The sequence below is a fragment of the Callospermophilus lateralis genome, chromosome 1, assembly GCF_048772815.1.
Source record: "Callospermophilus lateralis isolate mCalLat2 chromosome 1, mCalLat2.hap1, whole genome shotgun sequence".
Lineage (NCBI taxonomy): Eukaryota > Metazoa > Chordata > Mammalia > Rodentia > Sciuridae > Callospermophilus > Callospermophilus lateralis.
Window position 1 is genome coordinate 191,599,369 of NC_135305.1, and position 22,158 is coordinate 191,621,526.

General features: G+C 33.7%; 1 protein-coding gene across 5 annotated transcripts in view; it reads right to left on the bottom strand.

Annotated features, from left to right (window-relative positions):
• Positions 1-2,063: 2,063 nt before the first annotated feature.
• The window catches only part of Slc4a7 (solute carrier family 4 member 7), a 93,975-nt gene continuing 73,880 nt past the window's right edge, over positions 2,064-22,158 (bottom strand). For 3 of the 5 annotated variants that reach the window (XM_076842995.1, XM_076843022.1, XM_076843014.1), the window contains 8 exons: positions 20,450-20,611; positions 20,020-20,271; positions 17,597-17,665; positions 16,068-16,241; positions 12,952-13,083; positions 10,701-10,798; positions 8,221-8,328; positions 2,064-6,120 (listed from right to left, as the gene is read on the bottom strand). In XM_076842995.1, the coding sequence (XP_076699110.1) occupies positions 6,039-6,120; positions 8,221-8,328; positions 10,701-10,798; positions 12,952-13,083; positions 16,068-16,241; positions 17,597-17,665; positions 20,020-20,271; positions 20,450-20,611 (1,077 nt within the window). In that variant the 3' untranslated portion in view covers positions 2,064-6,038. The remainder of the gene's footprint in view (positions 6,121-8,220; positions 8,329-10,700; positions 10,799-12,951; positions 13,084-16,067; positions 16,242-17,596; positions 17,666-20,019; positions 20,272-20,449; positions 20,612-22,158) is intronic. The other 2 variants (XM_076843031.1, XM_076843005.1) reach the window with 1 other exon arrangement.

Here is a 22,158-nt window from a genome sequence, read left to right on the forward strand (position 1 = left end):
CAGAGTGAGCAAAAAAGCCAAGGGGCAAAGAGCAGCAGCATGTGAAGGGAAGACAGAAAAGGAATGTTCATAAAGGAGATCAGACTGAGCTTCCAGAGGCATGGAAGCAGGGTGGAACAGACACACTCAGACTCCATTGAACCAGAGTAACTCCTTGATCCAACGTTGTGGATGGCTCTTTCTGCCCGTCCATCCGTCCAACACAAACCCATCTGCTTTGAGGAAACTGGATATCGTGACTCCCCTTCCCAAGCCCCGGCCCGCATTCTCTTCCCCGCCCCCCGTGGAGGGAAGCTGGCTCCCGAGGCTGCGGGCCGCTCCACCCGGACCTGAGAGTGACTCCCTGGAGACCCTGCTACAAACCGCACGCCGGCACAGCGGAGCACCTGCTCCCGCCCCACTCACCACGCGGGAGGGACGGTCCCTCCTTCAGGACAATCTTCAAACCGTCGTCATCTTTGATGCTGCTGCTACCCGGTGCTTCGGGTCCCACCCTCCCCCTAGCTCTCTCCGGGTCCCCTCAACCTCTGGAGCACCTCAGCCCACTGCACCGTTGGTTTTTCAATCAAATCCTCCTTCATGCCACCAACCGGCGCTGGCTGAACCAATGCCGAGGCATCTTCCTCCACCTAGCCGAGCGCCTCAGCCAATCCGGAAGGGCCATGCTGCAACGTGCAGAGCGCCATAGCGACGGGTGACGCCTGCCAGAGTTGCCCTAGCAGCCAGAGAACGCTCAGGATCCAGCCCCAAGATGCAGGTACCAGAGGTGGCAAGAATTGCTTAGCACTCTACTGCAGTCTTTGCCTGGACATTAAACAATCTATGAACAGGTCTCCCAATCTGTGCAGATTTTCCTAGACTTCTGATGCCTAATCTTTAGCAACTGAAATAAAATGGGTGGGAAAGAGCAATCGGGGGGTATTTCGGGAAATGCTGTGGACTCAAAATCAAATTGATTCTCTCCCAAAGCAAAGATCTAATTTGAAAAGGAAATCAATGCAACATGCTACTCATATGGCACAAAAACATTCTCAGTTGAGCATGCTGCATCTCGGGCAATGAGAAAATGGTGCTGTGAAAATAAATGACCTAGGATTCAAGAGGTCTTTATGTTACAACTACCTCTAGTTCATTTTATGTCCTTGGACATAAAGTGGGACCACTTCGCCTTGTGAAATGTGCACATTCTTAAAGAAAAATTCAACTGCATTAGATAAAGCAATAAAAGGATACAAACAGCATGGAGCTTTAAGTATCAAACTTATTGAGTGCTAAATTTTGTCCTAGATATATTCCGAGTTATTTCCTCATATCATTTCACCCACTCGTCACATCTTTTTTCATCCTAGAATTGTAAACAAATTGCCTGAAGAGCCCAAAGTGACAGAGCTAGGAAGTGATGGAGACAGTAGAACCTATGCTGTGACTGTAGAGTCCTGTCTTAACCACAAGGATGCTCCCTTGACAATTTATTCAGGTACAGCCCTACCTCAATCCTACCTTGACATCCCTCAAAATGAACATTAAGTGTATCAGCACTTGACAAAATCTCCCAACCTTGATTTAAAACGAATATGGTGCACCCTTCCCTAATATTTCTCTGATTTGAATAATAAGTGAACCCAAAGATACATCAGTACTTCAGGTTGTGTATTGTGAAAATATTCTTATTAAAGAAAATAAAAACAAAAGGGAAAATCCCATTTCAGGAACATAGAAAAGGGATGAAAGCCAAATCCAGGTGAATATACCAGAACTAATTAAGCTTCAGGGGACATAAAACCATGAGGATTAATGCTGCTCTTCAAAAATGGGTACACTATTTATTTCAGTGTCTTTTCAGATTCTGCTTTTTCTCTTCATCTAAAGTATACTGGGAGGTAAGAGGCAGAAACCCCTCATTTTTCTTCCTCTCCTACCCCATATATCAAGCTGAGAAAGCTATGCCACTCTTGGAGTACAAAGTCAAGACAATAATCAACAACTAATTAAGTAGACTTTTATTGCTCTTTCAACTTCAATAACATCTACAAAAAAATAGTTTTCTTCTAACAATTATGAAACAAATTTGAAAGGCAGGATCATTCACATTATAGACTTGGGTAGAGACTTGTACTTCATAAAAATGAAATATAACAGTTCTACAATTTAATGTTTAATTTACTTTGGATTTTATTATAAAAGAAAATATCACTGTAATTATAAAAGTCATAAAAATTGTTAACTGTACTGTGAAATTACACCAAGGTATCAAATATTACACAAATGAACAATAAAATTCAATTTTTAAATGTAGTAAACACTGGAAGATGCCCTCCCTCCTGCAAAAACAAAAACTTTGATAAAGCAACAAAAAGCCACAGCACAAAAACCAGTCAATGTGCAAAAAATTATGATTTAAAAAAAAAACTGGGCTTAACAAGTACTCTAAATATGAGCTAACTAAATTTAATTTTAAAGATAATTTTTAGATGATTCCATTTCCAACTGTTTTCCTGTAATTGACACTTATTTTACTTTCTAAAGTTAGAAAAGAGACTTTCCATTAAAATTGCCAAATCTTAAAATTTGAACACCACTTTAAACCTTGAATGTCTTTAAAGACTTTTTAAATTTAACTTTCTAAAAATAAATAATTGTTGGAATAAACAGGGCATTTCACATATTTGCACTGCATACAATAACAATGATGTGATCTACATAAATAAATTTAAAATATTGCTATTTAATATAAACATTTTGAATTACAATGTTATATCCATGGCTTACATATCCAAAATCTGAGCACTTTTAAAAACAGGATTCACCAACTGTGGAGCACATTTACAGAACTCATGTACATGACATAATCCTCGAACTAGCAAGCTCTGGTGGTATACCTCAATTTCAGAGACCATTTTTCTTCTTACAGAATTTTGAACCTGCCTTTGTGAAAGGAAAAAGTTAGAAAGCTATTTTATTCACACAGATACTCTGAGTATGTGGAAGAAACAGAAATGTTTTTTGGATGTAGAAAACAAAAGTTATTAAGTCTGAATGGTAAACAAATCTTTATAAATACATGCATTAGCACATAAAAATTATATCCTACACATTTTACAGAAGACTTGGCAAATATGAACATTGGTACGCCACATCTTTAAACAACCTAAGAGATTTAAGATTGATAATATCACACACATACACACACAACACACTCACTCAATACACTTTTGAAAGACTGTGCTTCATTTCGACATACCTAGTATTATCAAAAAATATATAGAATCATCCTTTTATCATAAGGAAGTTTAGTTCATTGATTTCTCAAAAGCTGCTATTTTAGATTGAAACAGCCATCAGAAGAAAGTAAATTTCAAATGGTCAACACCAGAATTTATTATAGTCTTTGTAAACAGACATCTATAAATAAATAAAAATATGGTGGAGAAAAGAATATCCTGAGGCGGCTCTATGGCCAGGGTATTCAGTAGCACTAAGCTCTATTCTGAAAATCAAGGCATCTAAGAAAGTGCAGGGCTATTTATTTGAATTTATTTTGTAAATGGAATATGTACAGGTTTAACTATTTTGCACCTTGAGGTAAATCAGTACATAGCAATTACCACTGCTCATATACACCTATTTAAGGCAACATTTAAAAATCAATATATATAGTAAATTATATCTTTCACTGTCTTGCAATGAATGCTATCCATGATTTTAATTTTCAAAAAGTGGAAGAAATACCATAACCACTTAAAACAAGCAGTCAATTACTTAAACATGAGTTTACCTTCGATTTTCAATGGAGTGAGTAGTCATATCATATCATTTTGCAAGTCAAGTAGTCAAAAGCAAGCAGAAACCAATAAGGAATCAGAAACACCGTAAAATATTTTGAACGCAAAGAATTTTGCAAGTCATGGTTTTTCTGGCACTGGACAATTACTATACATAATTAAATAAAATCACAGAAACACTATATCCCAGGTAGTTTTCAGTTTAAATTTTAAAATCACTTCCTGTAAAATAAGTACAGTTGCTAACCCTTTGATGTCCAAACACAAGGAAATGATGTGAGGAAATCCTCTAGTTTAGATACATCAGGGTATTTTAAAAAATAGCAGCAGATACCAGGACTTTGGAAATGACTATGCTGCTATGAATGAAAAGGAACCACTGAAATGGAAGCACCATGGGTAATACTCTCCATCAATTGCCAAGAGTCTAAAACTCTTTTTAGGCAGTACCAAATGATGCCATCTACAATTTCTAAAGAAAAAGCAGCTAGATTTCCAACATCTCATCTGAGGCAGAAGTTGAATCTATTATAAACTCTGACAAAACAGTCTCAGATGGGGAAATTACAATAGTTATTATTTAGTTCAGAATGGATCTAAACACCTCAGAATTGCTAAAATACCAGCTTTTGGCATTTCTCATGATCTTCTATAAGATCAATTACTCATACTTTCATACTTTCATTATGAATGAATAAAGGGAGCATTGGAATTACATTAAATTTTTCATCCTAATATTCATGTCACCATCTTCAGTATTTCTATGGCTTCTCAATATTTACTTGGATTTTGTAAATTATTCTCTTGCCAAATCAGTTTCACAACCCCATTCATCCAGTCCTACAGGCTTCACAAGAACAACATTTATTTATTTTGTGTGGAGCTAAGAGTATATAAAAAATAGCTAAAACAATTTTCTAGAAGTTAAAAAGGCAGCTCAGAAAAACTAAGTAACAAACACTAACACAAAATAGGAAGAATGCCATCAATCTGAGCTATACATAAAATGTCTAATTTCCTTTTAAAATAGAAATATGGCAGTGCTTTATATCAAAGATGTAAAATCTGTCAACTGCTTTTAGATAATAAACATAAATGCAAGTGAGCACCAAGTATTTACATTAATGATTTACTCTCTATGTATTACCTTTTCAAATGTTTTTATAATATTTAAGTATCGTATCAATTAAAATAAATAAAATATTTTTAAATGAAATTGTGTTTAACCACCTATTAAATACAATCTATGCAATAGAAAGAATAACAGAAAGTAAAAGGTCAGCCTTAATAATTAATACTGATCACAAACCCATTCGAGAGAATTCTGACTCCTGATTATTTAATCATACTACTTATAAGCAAGAACTTGAACCTGATATAAACTAAATTACTTTAAGAGAGCAATGGTAAAGAATAGAGTGGAAATTGTGAATTTTTAAAAAGTACAGCTATTCAGAAAATAATTTCTACAAAAGTAGCAAAATTTAATTACTGCAAACTGGTATTTTATAGTTTCTAAAATTCATGAAGTTACCAATGGTGCAGGTGCTATTACAAATCATTTGCAATTTTACTTGACTGTCAGAAAGGAACCCTAGATATTAAATTTTAAGCTTAAAAAAAAATTCCTAAAATATAAAGTTTAAAAACTATAATTTCCTTTCTAGAAAGTTCCCGATTGACCTCTATGGTCAAGAAAATTCCATCACTTGTGAAACATGATGGACTCTACATAAATGAAATGCACGGAGAAGCCATGGCACAGTACTTTACCATAGCATGGGCATACTGACTCCCTGTTCTTCCTATAAAGCACTAACAAAAGTGAAATAGTCTGAAAATTTTAGAAACTCAAGTAAAAATTATAAATATATGGACTAAGTACGTATCACTTGAGGTTGATATGAATTGGTGCTGTGAACAAAGAGATTTAAGAAAAGCAGATTGAATGCATTTCCCCACGTCTTTCTATTGCAGAACAGAAAAACTTTCCCCCAACAGAATAAATATTTGAATAAGAACCATGTACCTCACTTCCAAGAGACCATTTCATTATTACACACAAATCCATGGTGCCTACTACAAACTTCAGGTTCTACTTCAAAAAACCCAATGGTCATGCATAAATAGCATGACATACAATATTGTTATACATAGTGACATGACATACACACACACACACACACACACACACAGACACACACATTATATATAGATATATATATATTTCTATATATAATTCCTGTTGGTTTAATTCTATAACGAAGTTTCAGCATCCATGTATTTCTTTGATGGTTCATCTTCAAAATTTATTGTCACACTCACAGGTTTTTCTGGACTGTTTAAAACAAAGAATGAGAAAAAATGATTACTGAAAGAACAAAGACTGGATGTTGAAAACATCCAACAATAAGTATCTGTAGTAAACCTTTTGAGATGCTCATTAACACTACTAATTTATGACTTCCTATTATAATTTTACTTTTTTTTAGTGTCAGTAAGTTTAGTTAAAAAAGCACAATAAAAATCCTCAAGTTTTTAAAAATTGCATGTTTTTGCTTGCAATTCATATTTTTCTTATAACTAAAGAGAAGTTATTTAAAGTGAGTCTGTATATGACTACATTTGATTTGTTTTACTTCATGTGTAAACAGAGTTGTAGTACTGACTTTTACTTCACTGACAAATCCAGCAATATATAAATCTTTGTTAATATAAGCATCAATTTCTTACAATAGGTAATAAATTGACAAAACTGTTGCCCCTAAATTTGGTTTACAAATACAAGACCAACACGCCTACTTATATGCATATATATATGCTTTTTGTTTGTGTGTTTGTTTTTGGTACCGGGGATTAAACTCAGGTGTACTTAACCACTGAGCCACATCCCTAGCCCTTTTTTATATTTTACTTAGAGACAGGTGGTCTCTGAGTTGCTTAGGGCCTCTCTAAGTTGTTGAGGCTGGCTTTGAACTCATGATCCTCCTGCTTCAGCCTCCAGAGCTGGACGGAATTATAGGCATGTGCCACCATGCCTGCTTGGCTTATGTGTTCAAGTTAACATCAAACGCTCTGAGACTCCACCTATATGGATTCAAATGATTGATTTTTATTCTAAGACAGGAATATCAGGATTCTGAAAAAAATTTTACTGAAAAGTACAGAAATACACTATGGGGTTGCTGCCTTATTCAAAAAGTCTGAAGGAAAGGAGGGCTCCCAAAGATTTTTCTGTTAAATGACATAGTCAAGACATTCTTTATTTTCATGAAGGGAGGAGCAATCCAAATGAAAGACAGAAGTATAAAAGATATGTTAATATTATTATAAGGCCTTTATGTTCATCATAAAAAAATTGTAATCTGGCCCAAAGGTGCTGACAGGATATAAAAAATGAGTGTCAGTAAAAAGAATATGAGTTCTGGATGATCCAAAATGACAAAGAATTTAACTTTAAAACTTTACAAAAGAAAGAAACAGCTCAGCTTAGAAAGACAGGACTTGAGAAACAATGATTGAAAAGAAAGACATAAGATAGAGATAATTAGAACAAAGGTTCTATAGAGAATAGAGAAAGAATGAGAAAAAGCTAACTAATTTTTATCACAAGACAAGAGTTCAGAAAGATAGCAACTAACCAGAAATAGCTACACTGCTTGCATGCCTGGAAATGTTTTGATCTGAAGCCCAGGCAGAATATTCCAACACCCAACACAGCAAGTTACACAAGAGAGACTTTCTGAATATGAGTAGGACAACCTTGTAGGACAATGCCTCATTTCTCCAGAGACCTAAATAATTCCTGAGGTCTCAGGCCTCCAAGTGAGAGCAAAAAGAGAAAAAAGTGTTCCGTAACAAGAAACAACATCAAGGGTTCTGTGAGTTTCAATACATGGTCCACTATGAAACTAAACGCTTTTATATCAATGAATTAATTTTTTTTCCAAATATCTTTAGGGAAAACATTTACCTCACCCAAAGAAATGATACACTTAAAAAAAAAAAAAAAAAAAAAAAAAAAACAGCAGAGCAAAACAAAACAAAATGAAATCGTTTTTCTTTATTCTTGGACCATCACAAAACATGACTCAGGTGGTATTCAATTGGAATGTTTAATCTCTTGTAATTATCTTTATATAGTTTTGACCTACATATTTTTCCATATTTTACTATAAAATAGCTCAAATTAATTTCAAATGATACAACTATAAATTTAAAAAGGAAATCACAAAACACAATCATTATCTACATCTGATTATTGTCACAACAAAATGATGGACGAAAGCAAGAAGGGAGAGAAGTAAAAAGGAAAAGAAGAGTGGTTTTGATAAGCAAAAATATAAATTAGGTTAAATGTAATGGTTTTACTGCATCAATATCAACACGTTAAGTTGAAAACTGCCAAGTTTGAAAAGGCATAAATAATCATAACTACCTCGTTTTAGATCTGGTTACTTTGGCATTCTCAGTATTCATGGAAAGTGCCTTCCACTGTGCAGTTTTGGCCATTTCATCTGATATATTAACAACTGAGGGATCAACACTGAAGAACAAACACACTTTTCGGTTAGTATATGCAAAAGCATTAATACTGTCTTTCTTTTTTTATCTATGTCATTATTTGCTTTCATCAATTTAAAATTGAGAAAATCCTTGCCATGCACTTAAACCAAGGCCTACAAAGATATCAGAATTTGGGGGTTCTATTACAAAGTTCCCATGGAGAATTACATCTTCCTTTATAATTAAAATGAAGAGTAAGATGAACTTGGCTTCACAATTTGATTTGGGGCATTAGTAGTACTCCTGCAATGATGCCCTGCAAACATCTTGGTCACAAGTAAATTATTGAAATAATATAAAAGGATATATTAATGTGCTAAGGAGTTAAAAAACATAAAATCAATTAGAAAGCCTTTATAATTGGCACAAATTTTAATATCAAATAAATATTACAATATGTAAGGAAAATAATTTTTAAAAACCCTTGGTTTTCATAACCTTTACAAAACATTAAAAAAAATTAGAAAAGGTGACACTTCACAATTAAAAATAAACCTCTGAAAATATTTTGACAAAGAAAAACAACTTTACAAATATCACTTTTAGCTGGCATTTACATTTTTGTGTCAAAGTGTTGTTTTATCAAATGTATCAAAATCAAAAGAATGCCCATTTATTATAAGGGACAAATGTAATCACATTCTATGTTTCTATGAGTTACTGCAAAAATGACTTCCTGACTCCAAATCCAATGATGATGATATCCATAACTAATTAATTTGAGGCTCAAGGATATCAACACAAGTAATATGAAAGTATCATGAATCATGAAGTTATCAGAAATATATTTGCAAGTCCTTTTTTTAATGAAAAGAAATGTTTCATGCAAAAAAAAGCTAGAAATGCAAATGTGAAATTAGATCATATTAAATTAACAATATGATGGCAGTTGGTTTATAAAAATAATAAATAATAGTCACTTAAAAGGTGTTATCTTTGTTCATACTTTAAATCAGAAAGTTGTTTCAAATTCAAGATTACAGAAAGTGTGACATGGTCACTGAGAAGTCTCTAGGAATGGCGGCTGTATTTTTTACCAAGACTTCTTTTTCAGAAGTACATAAAATTTAAGTGCCCAGTCACAATGGCAGAGCCATCCAATCTGAAACTTTTGCCTACGCTGAGCAAACAATTTATTCACTTGGTTGTGAATTTCAAATAACTGAAGAAGTTTCCTCCTTCAAGTAAGAACTTTCCCATTAGAAGAAATCAATCTTTTTCAATATAGCATACATTTTACTGAGCCTCAAAATAAAAATGGGAAATTTTTTCTATATAAATTTATTGTTATATATTTACATTGTTATATAAATTATTTTCATATTTTATAAGGCTTTAGGTTTTCCAAATGCTTTCATATATTATCTCATTTGATCTTCATGGCAAGTAATCCAGAACTATTTAAGATGTTTTTAAAACTCTGGCAAATAAACAGGTTAGCCATTTCTTGGTATTCTCAACGTTCAAATTTTAAGCAAAGCAGAATTATGGTTCATCACTTAAAAGACAAAAGGAAAAACTCAGATATCCATTCTTTTGGTTAAATATCAGTTAAAAATTAAAAAAAAAAAATTGAAGCAGGCTAATCAACTGGTCAGAGAGAAACCAATGTGCATTCTAAAACTAAATTCTCTATAAATAGCTTATCAGAAATGGAATAGATATATGGGAAAAGGCATCAATGTGTACATATATACTATAGGTTTTTAATCTTTTAAAACTCAAAAAAAAAAAAAGTACGAGTTTGCATTTCCCAAACTCTGCATCTTTTGTTCTTAAATTTAAATAAAAAATGGTTCACCAAAATAAAAACTGATGAATTATACAAAAAAATCTATTAATAAGTTTTCCGTAATATGAGCCCTCAGACCTTTGAAAACTAGAGAGTGCTATAGGGTCTCTAAACATAGGTATATCTGGAAGGTTACTATATGGATTACAACCGTTTTATTTTCCAGTGCACACTGACTCCAGTCCTGATAAAGGATAGAAAGGAAATAGCAAAGCTACCAAGAAAATGGAAATAGTCTGAAACTCGTGTACTGATTTAAAATTTCACCAGGATAGAAAGAATAATAGAAGACAAGTAAAATATATTAGCTTGACATGAGCTTTCATGTAAGGCTCTGGTTCAAGTCCAGCTTTTTCTTCGTTTCTGCCTGTAACCTGGTTGGGCAAGGACCAAGAAATTTCCTTTTCAAACTACAGGAAGCTTCCCTTTAGTTGATAAGATACAGATTTTATCATCTTTTTTAAAAACAGATATCACTACTTTAAAGAAGCACCACATGACTTACTCATGCATCTGACATGTGTATATAATAACTTTTACAAAACAAAGTTCCACCTCACCTGTATTTTAGGGCCTTGACTGGAATTTGCAGGAGACTTCCTCCTTCAAATGGAAGGTGCACAGTGTCATCATCATCCTGAAGCATTCGTTCAGCTTCCTTAGAGCACACAAGAAGGGGTTACTTCTCCCAGAATACTCCCAGAAGGGGCAGCCACTAAACAACACCTTAAAGACTTGGAAACCCAAGCTGAAAACATTATTTAAATACATCAACTGTAACTAAAGACTTCATTTTATAATTATGAACACATACTTGTAGAATAAAGATTAATTTTAAATGGTATAACTTTCGTTTCTGAAAGTGAATCACTAATACTATTTGAAAATCAATTTAACTACTTAAGTTTGAGTGCCAGCTATTATATCGTTACATGGTGAGTTAAAATTTTATGAAATTTCATGTCTCTTATCATATTATGAGGTGAGTAAAGCCTCATTTGTATAAGGAAGGGTTTTTTAATCTCAGCAATACAGACATTTGAGGCCTAATAATATTTTTCTTATGGCAGGGGAGATAGGGGTGGGGAGATCTATATATACAGGATATTTTTCAGTCTCCTAGGCATCATCTACCCATTAGATGGCAGTTTGCAGCCCCTTCAGTTGTGACAACAGAGTATTCCAAACACTGATAACTGTCTTCTGGAAAGGAAGCCATCCCAGGGTGAGAACCACCTGCACAGCACACATGCACTCAAATTATGGCATGCTAATAATGGAGGCAGGGGATAAGGCAGTAGGAGAGACTGAAAAAGCATTCATATTCTTCTTCCTTACACAGAAACCCCACTTATTTGGAGGTGGCAATATGCCCTGATTTTTAAAATGAAACAAAGAACTCCTACATTAAACTTCCCAGCAACTCAATGGGGCCACATAGTATAAGTAGGACTTACTGAATGAAATTTTTAGAAAGATTCCTTCCTCAAAACACAATCCCAGGGAAAAGTCTACTTTGCCTTTGGTCTTTCCTTCTTCCTGCTGCCTCTAATGCTAACATGATAGCTAGAGTTTAGAAGCCATATTGACCCATGAGGAAAACCTGAGGATGGAAACTACATGATGAGGATGAGAGGAAAGTAACAAGGAATCCCTAATAACTGTGAAGCCATCACACTAGTTTGAGAGTTCTACGTGGGAGAATAAATCCTTGTTTTGTTTTGTTTTCCCTATTTTGTGCCACTGGGCCTTATTCTAACTGAACAAAAGTAATAAACAGGCAATTTGACCTAAGTATTTTATAAATAAATTATATAACATTTGGAGAAAAAGATCACCAAAAGTTAATACATACTTACATATATAACTTTAAAGAAAATAACTCTTGGAGCCTCATTCAAAGTAATATCCTACTTATAATTTTCATTGAAAAGTAAACAAAACCAGTAATTTTTCTAGTTCTACTTAAGAAAGACTAACATTTAAAAAATGTATATCTTTCTTATCTTTGCTTCTCAAAACTCTGAAAGGGAAAACTGAGCAAGAAATTAGAATCAACAAAGCTATATGTTCTACATATACAATCTCTACTTCTTTTTATTAAAGTGACGATCACATTAATAAAAAATAAAACTCAGATTATTAATATTTAAATTTCAGTATACAAATCAACTAGTGGTACATAATAGTACATAGATAAAACCTTTAGTTGGATGTAATGGCACATGCCTATAATCCCAGCTACTTGGGAGGCTGGATCCCTTGATCCCACAAGTTCTCAACCTGGATAACATAGCTGGACACTACCTTAAACAACAACAACAAAAAGACTAAAGCTTTATTAAATTTTTTTAACAAAAAGAAATTTATTTAAATCCCCTTTGGTATATCAGATTATTAAAATGCCTTTAAACCTAAAATGTATGCTAAAAATAATATAGTTCATGTAGTTAAGGTTAAATCAGATGATAGAGCGATATAGTATTATTTTCTGTTGTCTATGTTTCAATATTGCTAAAAATTCTAATTTTGCTTTTGTTAAATGCACACAGTATGTAACTTTTTAAAAGTATCCATGTGTCAGAGCAATGAGGGGCAAGAGGGTGAAATGAGTAAGAGCTAGCATTTGGGACACATTACTTAACTTCTCCTGCCTCAGTTTCGTTATTTACAAAATGGGGATGATAACAGTCCCTACTTTATAAGGTTCTTATGAGGATTAAAGATGTTGATTCAAGTAAATAGTGCTCACTGTATGGTACAAAATATTAAAGAAGGGAATAATGTAAATCTATAATTATTGTTTTTTACCTCTTTTTCTTTTTTCTTTTTATCATCTTCTTTCTTTTTCTTACTTTCTGGCATGAGATCATCAAGCCAACTAAGTTCTCTCTTTGTGAAACACAGGTCCATGAGCTTGCGTACAAACACCAATGCCAGAACCTTAAAAAAGTGGGGAGGAGAGAAAATAGTAACATATAATATGAATTATATAATTTAGAGAGGAAAGAAGTATTTAATAAATCTTCTAAATGACAAGAAACATATTTTGTTTAAGATTATTTCATACATTGTCTTATTGCAAAGAAACTGAGTCATATATATATCTTTTTGAACTGTCTGCTCAAAATTTAAAAAATACAAAGGAAGAAAAAAAATTGACATTCTCCTGAATAAATCACTCGCACTCTGCATAGAACATAACATAGGTTAGTAAGCATTGTGAAGATGATATTTATGACTTTACATGAAATTAAGTATTAAAAAAAAAAGCAACTCGCAGTACAGTGCAGCATGCCTGTAATCCCAGAGACTGAGGCCGAGGCAGGGGACTGCAAGTTCAATGCCAGCCTCTGCACCTTAGCAAGACCCTATATCAAAATAAAAATAAAAAGCAAAAAGGGCTGGAGACGAAGCTCAGTCGTAAAGCACCCTTGGGTTTCATCCCCAGTACAGAAGAAAAAGAAAAAAAACACACCTCCTAAGCAACATTATGGTTAGAGTATCTATTCCCAACACTGGGTTTTAATTTTTCAAACACATTGCAAAAAAGGACATAAAATTGCTTTTCTTTGACCATGAATAAGCATTTAAACCACTTGGGTTTCCTCTTCTCTCACTTATTATCTCCTTTCTTTTGCCTGTATTTTCCTATTGGTTTTTATACCTTCTGTTTATGAACTCATAAGTTCTGTGTAACTGGGATTCAAATCCTCTACCTGCCTTGTGTTACATATATTTCTCCCAGTTCACAATATCATTTTCCTGTTTATCATGCCTTTTATGATATAAAAAAAAAACAATTATCTTCTAGGTATACAAATACTCTACTATAATTTTTTTTTTTACCACTTAAATCCTGAATTCATTTATTTATTTATATATATGACAGATAAGAGTACAAACGTACTTCCAAGAATATAGTTAACTCTTCCAACACCATGTACTAAATTTCACCTCTGAAATAATCTGCTTATGATACTCAAGTGATAGCACTGCCATATATTCAGGTAAATCTGTAGATGTGTAAGTTATTAAGTATTCAAAACAAAGAACATGCTCTACCTATTGGTTCAGGTCTTATTCTATATCCTTAAATAATGTTGTGAATTGAATTTTGTCCCATACTAAACAAGTTGAAATAATTCCAACTACTTGGGAGTCTGAAGCAGAAGAATTGCAAGTTTGAGGCCAACCTTGCCAATTTTTTGAGAGTCTCTTTCAAAATTAAAGGGAAAAAAATGGGCCAGGGACGTAATTCAATTGTATAGTATTTGCCTAGCCTGTGCAAGGCCCTGAGTTTAATCTCCCCATCCCCACCCCGTGAAAAGGCAAGCTGAAGTCCTAACCCCCATATCACAGAATATGACCTTATTTAGAAATAGGAATATTGCTTATGTGAGTAAGCTAAGGTCATACTGAAGTAAAGTGGGCTTCTAATACAATCTGAGTGGTGCCCTTGTAAGACAGTCGAGGGACAACGCAGACACACAGGAAGAACCATGTCACAACAAAGGCAGACAGGAGTTAATGAGGTTGCAAACTGAGGAATGCCAAAGACTGCCCGCAAACCACCAAAAGCCAGTTAATAGGCAGGTACCAACTCCCCTGGGCTTCCAGAAGGAGTAGGTACTGCCCACACCCTGGATTTGGACATCTAGTCTCCAGAATTGTGAGACAATAAATTTTTGTTTTGAGCTATACAATTTGTAATATGTTGTTCCAGTGTCCTGAGGAAACTAATATAAACACTATTGCAAAGCTTCTTTTCTTTAAATTTCTTATTTTCTTTTTTTTCATTTTAGTTTATTCTTAAATATTTCACATGCATTTTAGTTATTATTATGAATAAGATGTTTTCTGTTTTTAGCCCTACTACAGAGATAGAAAATATGAACTCATTTTTGTCTTTTTGATTCTAGGCACCTTAACACAATTCTCATTAATTTTATTAAGGGTTTTTAGTCTTTTTAAATTCAATTTAAAACTGCCTATATTTATTTTCCATCTTTTTGAATAATAAAAGCAATGCAGGGTACACATCTTCCTTTGAATATAACAAACTATGTTCAAAGTTTTAGAGACACATTGTTATAAAGGTCTCTCTTTTGTTACATTATATAGATTTTTAGCTCAATTTTCTATCCAAGGTCAAATTTCCAAATATGTAAGGTTATATTAATACCTTTTTAACATGCAATTTAATTGCAATCAGGAAATATTACCTGGATAATTTCTATGGTTTAGTTTTTATAAGGATGTTTATAGCCATGTACATAACCAATTTTTACATGGTATTTATATAAGTCATCTATAGTCTTTATAACTTTTAAACTTCTACATCTGTCAATTTCTGAAAAAGATACATTGAAATATCTTATTAAGGACTCATTCAGGGATGTAGCTCTGTGGCAGTATGGGAGGAGACCCTAGGTTCAATATCCAGCCAGAAAAAAAATTTTTTGTTTTAAAGGCATCTGTCAGGCAAGATGGTACATGCTCTAAATCCCAATCAATTGAGAAGCTGAGCCTGCAGGATCATGGGTTCAAGCCCAACCTTGAAGACCTTGCCAAAAAGGGAGAGGGGGAGAGGGAAAGAGAGAAAACCTGTTGTTTTGAATGCTTTGCTTTTTACATCTGTCTATCTCATTTGTTCAACAAAAATGTTCTAAATTCTGAAATTGTTAAAAAATACCAAAACAAAGCTCTCAGTACAGAGACTTTAAAAAGTCATTTTTTAACTGACCAGAAAATTCGAATTGGAAAACATAGCTAGAAACAGTCCACATTGTCAAACACCCAAGAAGCATTAAATGGGCTATTCCTTTTTCCAATAGCAATTATAAATATAAAGAGAATTACAATGAAAATATACATAAACAATCATGTTATTAGATAGTGACCAAAAAAGTGTGAAAAAATCTTACCATCATTGGAAAAACTACCGCGGCAGCTGAAGCCTTTATCACCCATAAAAGAACCAGACAAGTAAGCTGAATGACTGTGAAAATATGGACCTTCCAGAGAGGCACATAGCGGAGGTAGATCAAATCAGGCTGATGCTTGGCAGGCATCCCAAATAACTTTATGCGGTCAAAAAACTACATAGAGAATGGAGAAGAAAAAATAAAGTTTAAACAAAATATCGTTTCTGCTATTTAGGAAAAGGAAATTCTACCCAATCTTAGGGTTTTCTGTATTCAATTTAAATGGTATGTTCTGATAATACCAGAGATTACTTTCTTTAGCCAAAAATCTCTGGATCCAAGTAGAGAGAAAAATAAATAAATAAAGGCACTCACTTCAACTACTACAATTAACTTAATCAGAAAATTCAAAGCAAAACATTTTAACTTGGGGGGATTAAAATAGTTAGATCAATTCACTGGTCATTTCATCTCTTTAACCTTGTTTTCTAATATGTATGATTAAAACAACAATCTGAATGACTTTTAAGGATCTTTCCATGTATAACAAGGCTTATTTTATAAAAACAACTCAAAGCAACAAGTACTAAATCTTCATTCACTGAAAATGCAACTTTGAGCAAATTCGTTGGTCTTTTTAAACTTTAAATTCCTTAATCATAAATTGGAAATAAAATGAGTCCTACCACCTCAGAAAACTGTTGTGAAAATCAACTGAGATAATTAGATTCTTTCTTGACCAATGGGGAGAAGACCCAGGCTAAATTAAAAAAAAAAAAAAAAAAAAAAAAATGAAGCTGGTGTCTTTGAGAAGTCTTGCCAGCCACCAGTTGGCACCTTAGAATACAGCCTTGGCATGAGAAGAGGTGATCAGGTGAGGCTAACTATGCCGATCTAAATGTTTTCTATTACCATCTGTGCAAACCTGAGTAAGTTTTATGAGCTTGTTCTCCAGGAATTGTTATAAATAAGACAAGAGAAGGGAAATCACTGGCTAAACCTCCTACTTCCTCAGTCCCTTTATTTCTGTTACCTGAATTATGAAATTAGAATATCTTCCTTTCTCCTTCACAACTATCATTTTGAGGATCACAGGAAATATTTTTTGTGCTAGGTCTTCAAATCACATTGTGCCATACAAATGGCAGGCATCACCATTTTTATAGGGAAATTAATACCTATCTTTTCTCCTTAAGTACTGAAACTGCCATTTTACATGTTAGAAACAACATTTTCCCCCCATTCCAATTCTTTTGATCCTCCCTCTCACTATAGTAGTCTTTAGTGAGTTTAATTAAAGATAGGTGAGGATCACATCAATTCCTGATATTATTCTTTACAGAAAAAAAAATGCGCTGTAAGCAATAATCACTTGGCAAATGTGGATTCGAGGTCATCAGTTAGAAAAATAATCAGCTCTTAAAATACCAAAGAGTTGAGAATAAGTCAGTACCATAATGAAAACAGTCTCTTCAAATTTAATATAGGTTTAACTTTTTCTACAAATTCACTAAATACTTAAGACTTGCCTGAATTCCTTTCAATGAAGAAACTCCCATATAAAGGAAAACACCATATAGAACAGGCATTGGAATAAACTGTAAGTAAAAGGACCACAATTAGAACTCATGCTACAAAAAACATTTCACAGCAATGAATACAAGGTGACAGAAGTAAAAGATCAGTGATAAGGATTAGACCAACTTCACATTTTTATATGTAAGAAAATGCTAATAATCAACAGATCCTTGAAAAATTACTCATCTTCTACAAAGGAATAGGTTCAGTAGTTAAAAAGTACAATAGAATACTTGGCTTAAAAGCCTAGGTAATTTTTAAACAAAATCTTTCTGTAGTGTACTTTCTACATCAGATTGCTGTGAAAATTAAATTACTTCATATACATTTAAAAAACTTGAAAAGCACCTGAAACTCAAAGAGCACTTGAATTACTATGAATACCTCCCCTTCATTGCCAATACTGTACATAGCATTTACTAATTACAATAGTTGAAATCCACCTCTGGAATAAAATCCTCATTACTCTGGTAGTTAGAGAGATCCCAAATCACCTATCTGGCCCATACCTAGGCATTTGTAGTGAAGCCTGGCTATTAACAGTCTCCATCAATTTACTCAAAAGCATAATGACCCAAGGGAGAGGCCTGTAAGAAAAAAAGATTCAGCAACTACAAAGGAAATTCATATATACCTCAACTCACCAACCTAGTATGTTTTTTTCTAAGGAGACCCTGGAAGAAAAAGCAGTAATTCATCACCCTTAGAAAAGACCAACTAGGCTGGTTAATTGAGGTGTAGATAATCAACTCCCCCAGGGAACTTTTAAAAAATATTTATCCCAAAAGCAACTTCAGAATGCTAAGGAATGGGAATGACCAGAATGAATAATTCCTGGAAAATTTTTAAAGATATGATTATTCAAGTAATTAAAAACAATTCTGTAATAATAATTTTAATAAGACTAAAAATCAGTGTAATGATATAGAAAATGGTAGAAATACTATCTAATAGTGAGATGTGAGGGAATCAAAATCAGAAGGTCTGGGATCTGTTTAGCTTGGGTGGGGTGTGGGGTGGAAAGGCACAAGTACCTGAAGATACTAAAACCAAACAGATACATAAAACTGGCCTCTAGAAAACAGTGAAACAATTGACATTGAGGGAGGGAAGAAGGAAGGGAGGGAGGGAAGGAATAAATAAATTTATTTGGTTTTGATGCCTGCACTGTTATTTTTTACGCAGTAGGATTTAGTGAAATAAGGTGGAGTTCCTGGCCAATACACTGCTTAGTCCTCAGTAAATATTTTTATCATCATAATAGTGATTATGAGTTTCCAGAAGATTTACTTTTTTATGATTTAACTTACTGTAATGCATGGAATGCCTAATTATAATGACAGCACAAAATGTTAGTACCTTTACAATAAAACTAGAAGTATAAACCATGCAAGGCAGGCGATGGGAGGGAGTATGGAAATGGAGGATAAACACAAGCATGCTAAACTCATCCCAAAAGATAGGCTTAGATTAAAGGTTCTCAAAGATTTTGATGTCAGAACCCCTTTATACTCTTAAAAATCCTGAGGACTCCTCCCACCCACATCTCCAAACACTTCTGTTTGAATGTGTTAGAAATATAAGATATTCATCATGCTAGAATTTAATTTTAAATTGCCACTCCCCTTTTATTTTGATACCACAGACTGAACCAAGGATCGCTTAATCACTGAGCCACATCCCAGCCCTTTTTATTATTACTATTATTTTGATACAATGGCTTACTAAGTGGCTTAGGGCCTCACTAAATTACTGGGGCTGGCTTTACACTTGCAATCCTCCTGCCTAGGTCTCCCAGGGCCCTGGGATTACGGGCATGTAATTTGCTATTTTTAAATTAATTTGATAATAACAATACTAAGCCCATGATAAGTTAATACAAGAAACATATTTTTATAAAAAATTATAATTTCCAAGCCAGGCTCAGTAGTGCATGCCTGTAATCCCATTTTTACTTATTTTCTAATGAGTGTTTGTTACCTTTGTTTCATAGTGCATCAGACAGAATGCATTAACTTCAAAAATAGCATTATATTTTTAAAAACTGGTCAAATAATTTTCATCTCTTTCAATATAACTTCCTCTAATATTTATACAAAATTCTGAGAATATTCTCTCCTTTTAAATCATAACTAAGCATTGATCAACTCCTCCCAAAGCTAGTCTTTAATACTACCCTTTTACATTACTTTTAAAATGGACACACCTACCACTGAAATGTTTACTATAGTAAAACCTTACCAAATATTATTTCCAAAGTAAATTATAGGAAATGAAACTGATTTTTTAGATACTGATTTCAATGTCTCATTTTCATAAACTAAGTATAAATGTTATAATAAATAAGATTTTTAAATGCTACCAGAGACTTTACCTTTAGTACTGAAGTCATGAACACAGAGAGGCCCATTAGAATAAAAATCATTAGTCCTGTAACTCGCTGTTCACGAATTCCCAAAAACTTGGGTTGTTCCCCTGGAGCAGAACATTCAGATTCAACTTTCAAGCTGTTGACATGACTTATTGACAACACCGTTGCAGCCACAAACCATGGAAGTCCCATGACAGAGCAAACTCCCAACATAACACCAACCATGAGCAAATCAAGGTGGTAGCCAGCTCCTTTCTGAAAAGTGAAATAAACATGAATATCTATTAGTCTAAACTGGTCTTTCAGGTTAAAATTCTATATTAGTTATACAAAGGGAAGAAACTAATTTCCATCTTCCATCTTTTAATGTTCTAATTTGGGAACACCATAAACCTTTGAAGAAATCACACTTAAGGCAAAAGTTGGAAATCACCTTCAATTTGTGCTCCTTTCTGTTTATGATGACAGCTGTAATTTGTTGATCCATAAAGATGAGAATGGTACACAGCAGGGCTGGAATAGCAGCTATTAATAAGGTCCACCAAGGATTATCTCCCAATGGGCTTATGATCCAGCCCCTATTTGGATCAGTAGGCTGTTAAAAAATTAAAGGAAAAAAAAAAAAAAGAGTTTCATTTCTCTACTGCACTAAATCTCCACAGCATAGACAGGGTCTATTCCAAGAAAAACTAAGGGATAGAAAAGAACTGAACTAAATTTTGGGATGTGTACTCAGTTATTTGTAAAGAGTGCCAAAGGACTTCTTCCCGTTTTTACAAGCATGCCCCTTGCCATGTAACTTAGCCACTTTATATCTAGAGGCAGAATTTATTTCCCTTCCCCTTGAACCTGGGATGACCTTAAAACTTTAACCCATGAAATAAGGCCAAAGTGACACTGACTTCCAAGTCTTGACCTCAAGAAAACCTGCAGCTTCTTCTCTTAATGCTCTCAGAACCCTAAGATGATTATGCTGTTGAATAAGCCTAGATAAACTAAGCTTCTTGAAGACAAGAAGCAATGCGGTGGGGGAGCCAGGCAGGAGGGGTGGGGCAGACTACAACCACTCCCTCTACTTTGACCATCAGAGCTGAAGCCCTAGATTAGTGAATGCAGCCACGCTGACATCAGGAAACCATCAGATGACTACAGCCATGTGAAAGGTCCCAGGTGAGATCCAGAAACCAGACTACTACTCAGCTAAGCCCAGTCCCTACTGGCACAGAACTACAAACAAAGAAAGAGCTGTTGTTTAGAGATCATATTTTCAGGAGGTTTGTTAAGCAGCAACAGGACAAGCATACCAGAAATCAATCTACCTACTTGATCAACTCCCAAATTAAACTGCTATACAGATCCTGTGCTAGTGATCTTAGCAGGATGGTACTGAATCTGAATCAGCCCTTTGGATAGTATTTTTCCAAAACAACTACTGACAAAAAGCTGGCATCAGATATTAACACATTTTGATGATGTTAACATGAAACTTATTTTTATAACAAAAAATTTTAAAAGACTGTAAGAGTTTACGGCTCTTGGAGGATACTGGATGTACTGAAACTTAAATATATTTTTATTACCTAGATTTAATATTCAGGCTATTTTTCATGAAAGCATTTGACAGTACAAAAGGGAAACTTAATACTTTCAACATTCAGGTATTCCAATCTTCCTACAGCTATATATAAAACTGCTTCATACGTCTATATCTGAATAAAAATATTTTATTTACACAATGCTTTCATTCTTAACTATTTCTTGATTTGTCTCCCCAAATACATTTAATGCTTCTCAAAATCGAGACTGCTATCTGAATAAAGAAATAAAGGAATAACAGAAATATATTTAGGAATCAGAATTATAGAAAATTATATCAATATTTTAAATCAATATTAATTTAGCTTCATTTTCTTATATACTCTTATAATAAGACTTGGTAAAAACAGTGACTTTCCTATACTAGCCATTTCTTAACAACCTAGTGGCATAATGTCTACATTTTTAAACAGAAATCTCCAAATTTAGCAACAAAAAATTAAAAATAAACTGTACCAAACTGCTCTATACTCACTCATATACTATATTACTATACCCGTAACAGATTAATTTTTCTTATTTTTAAATTTAATATTGTTGGTATAT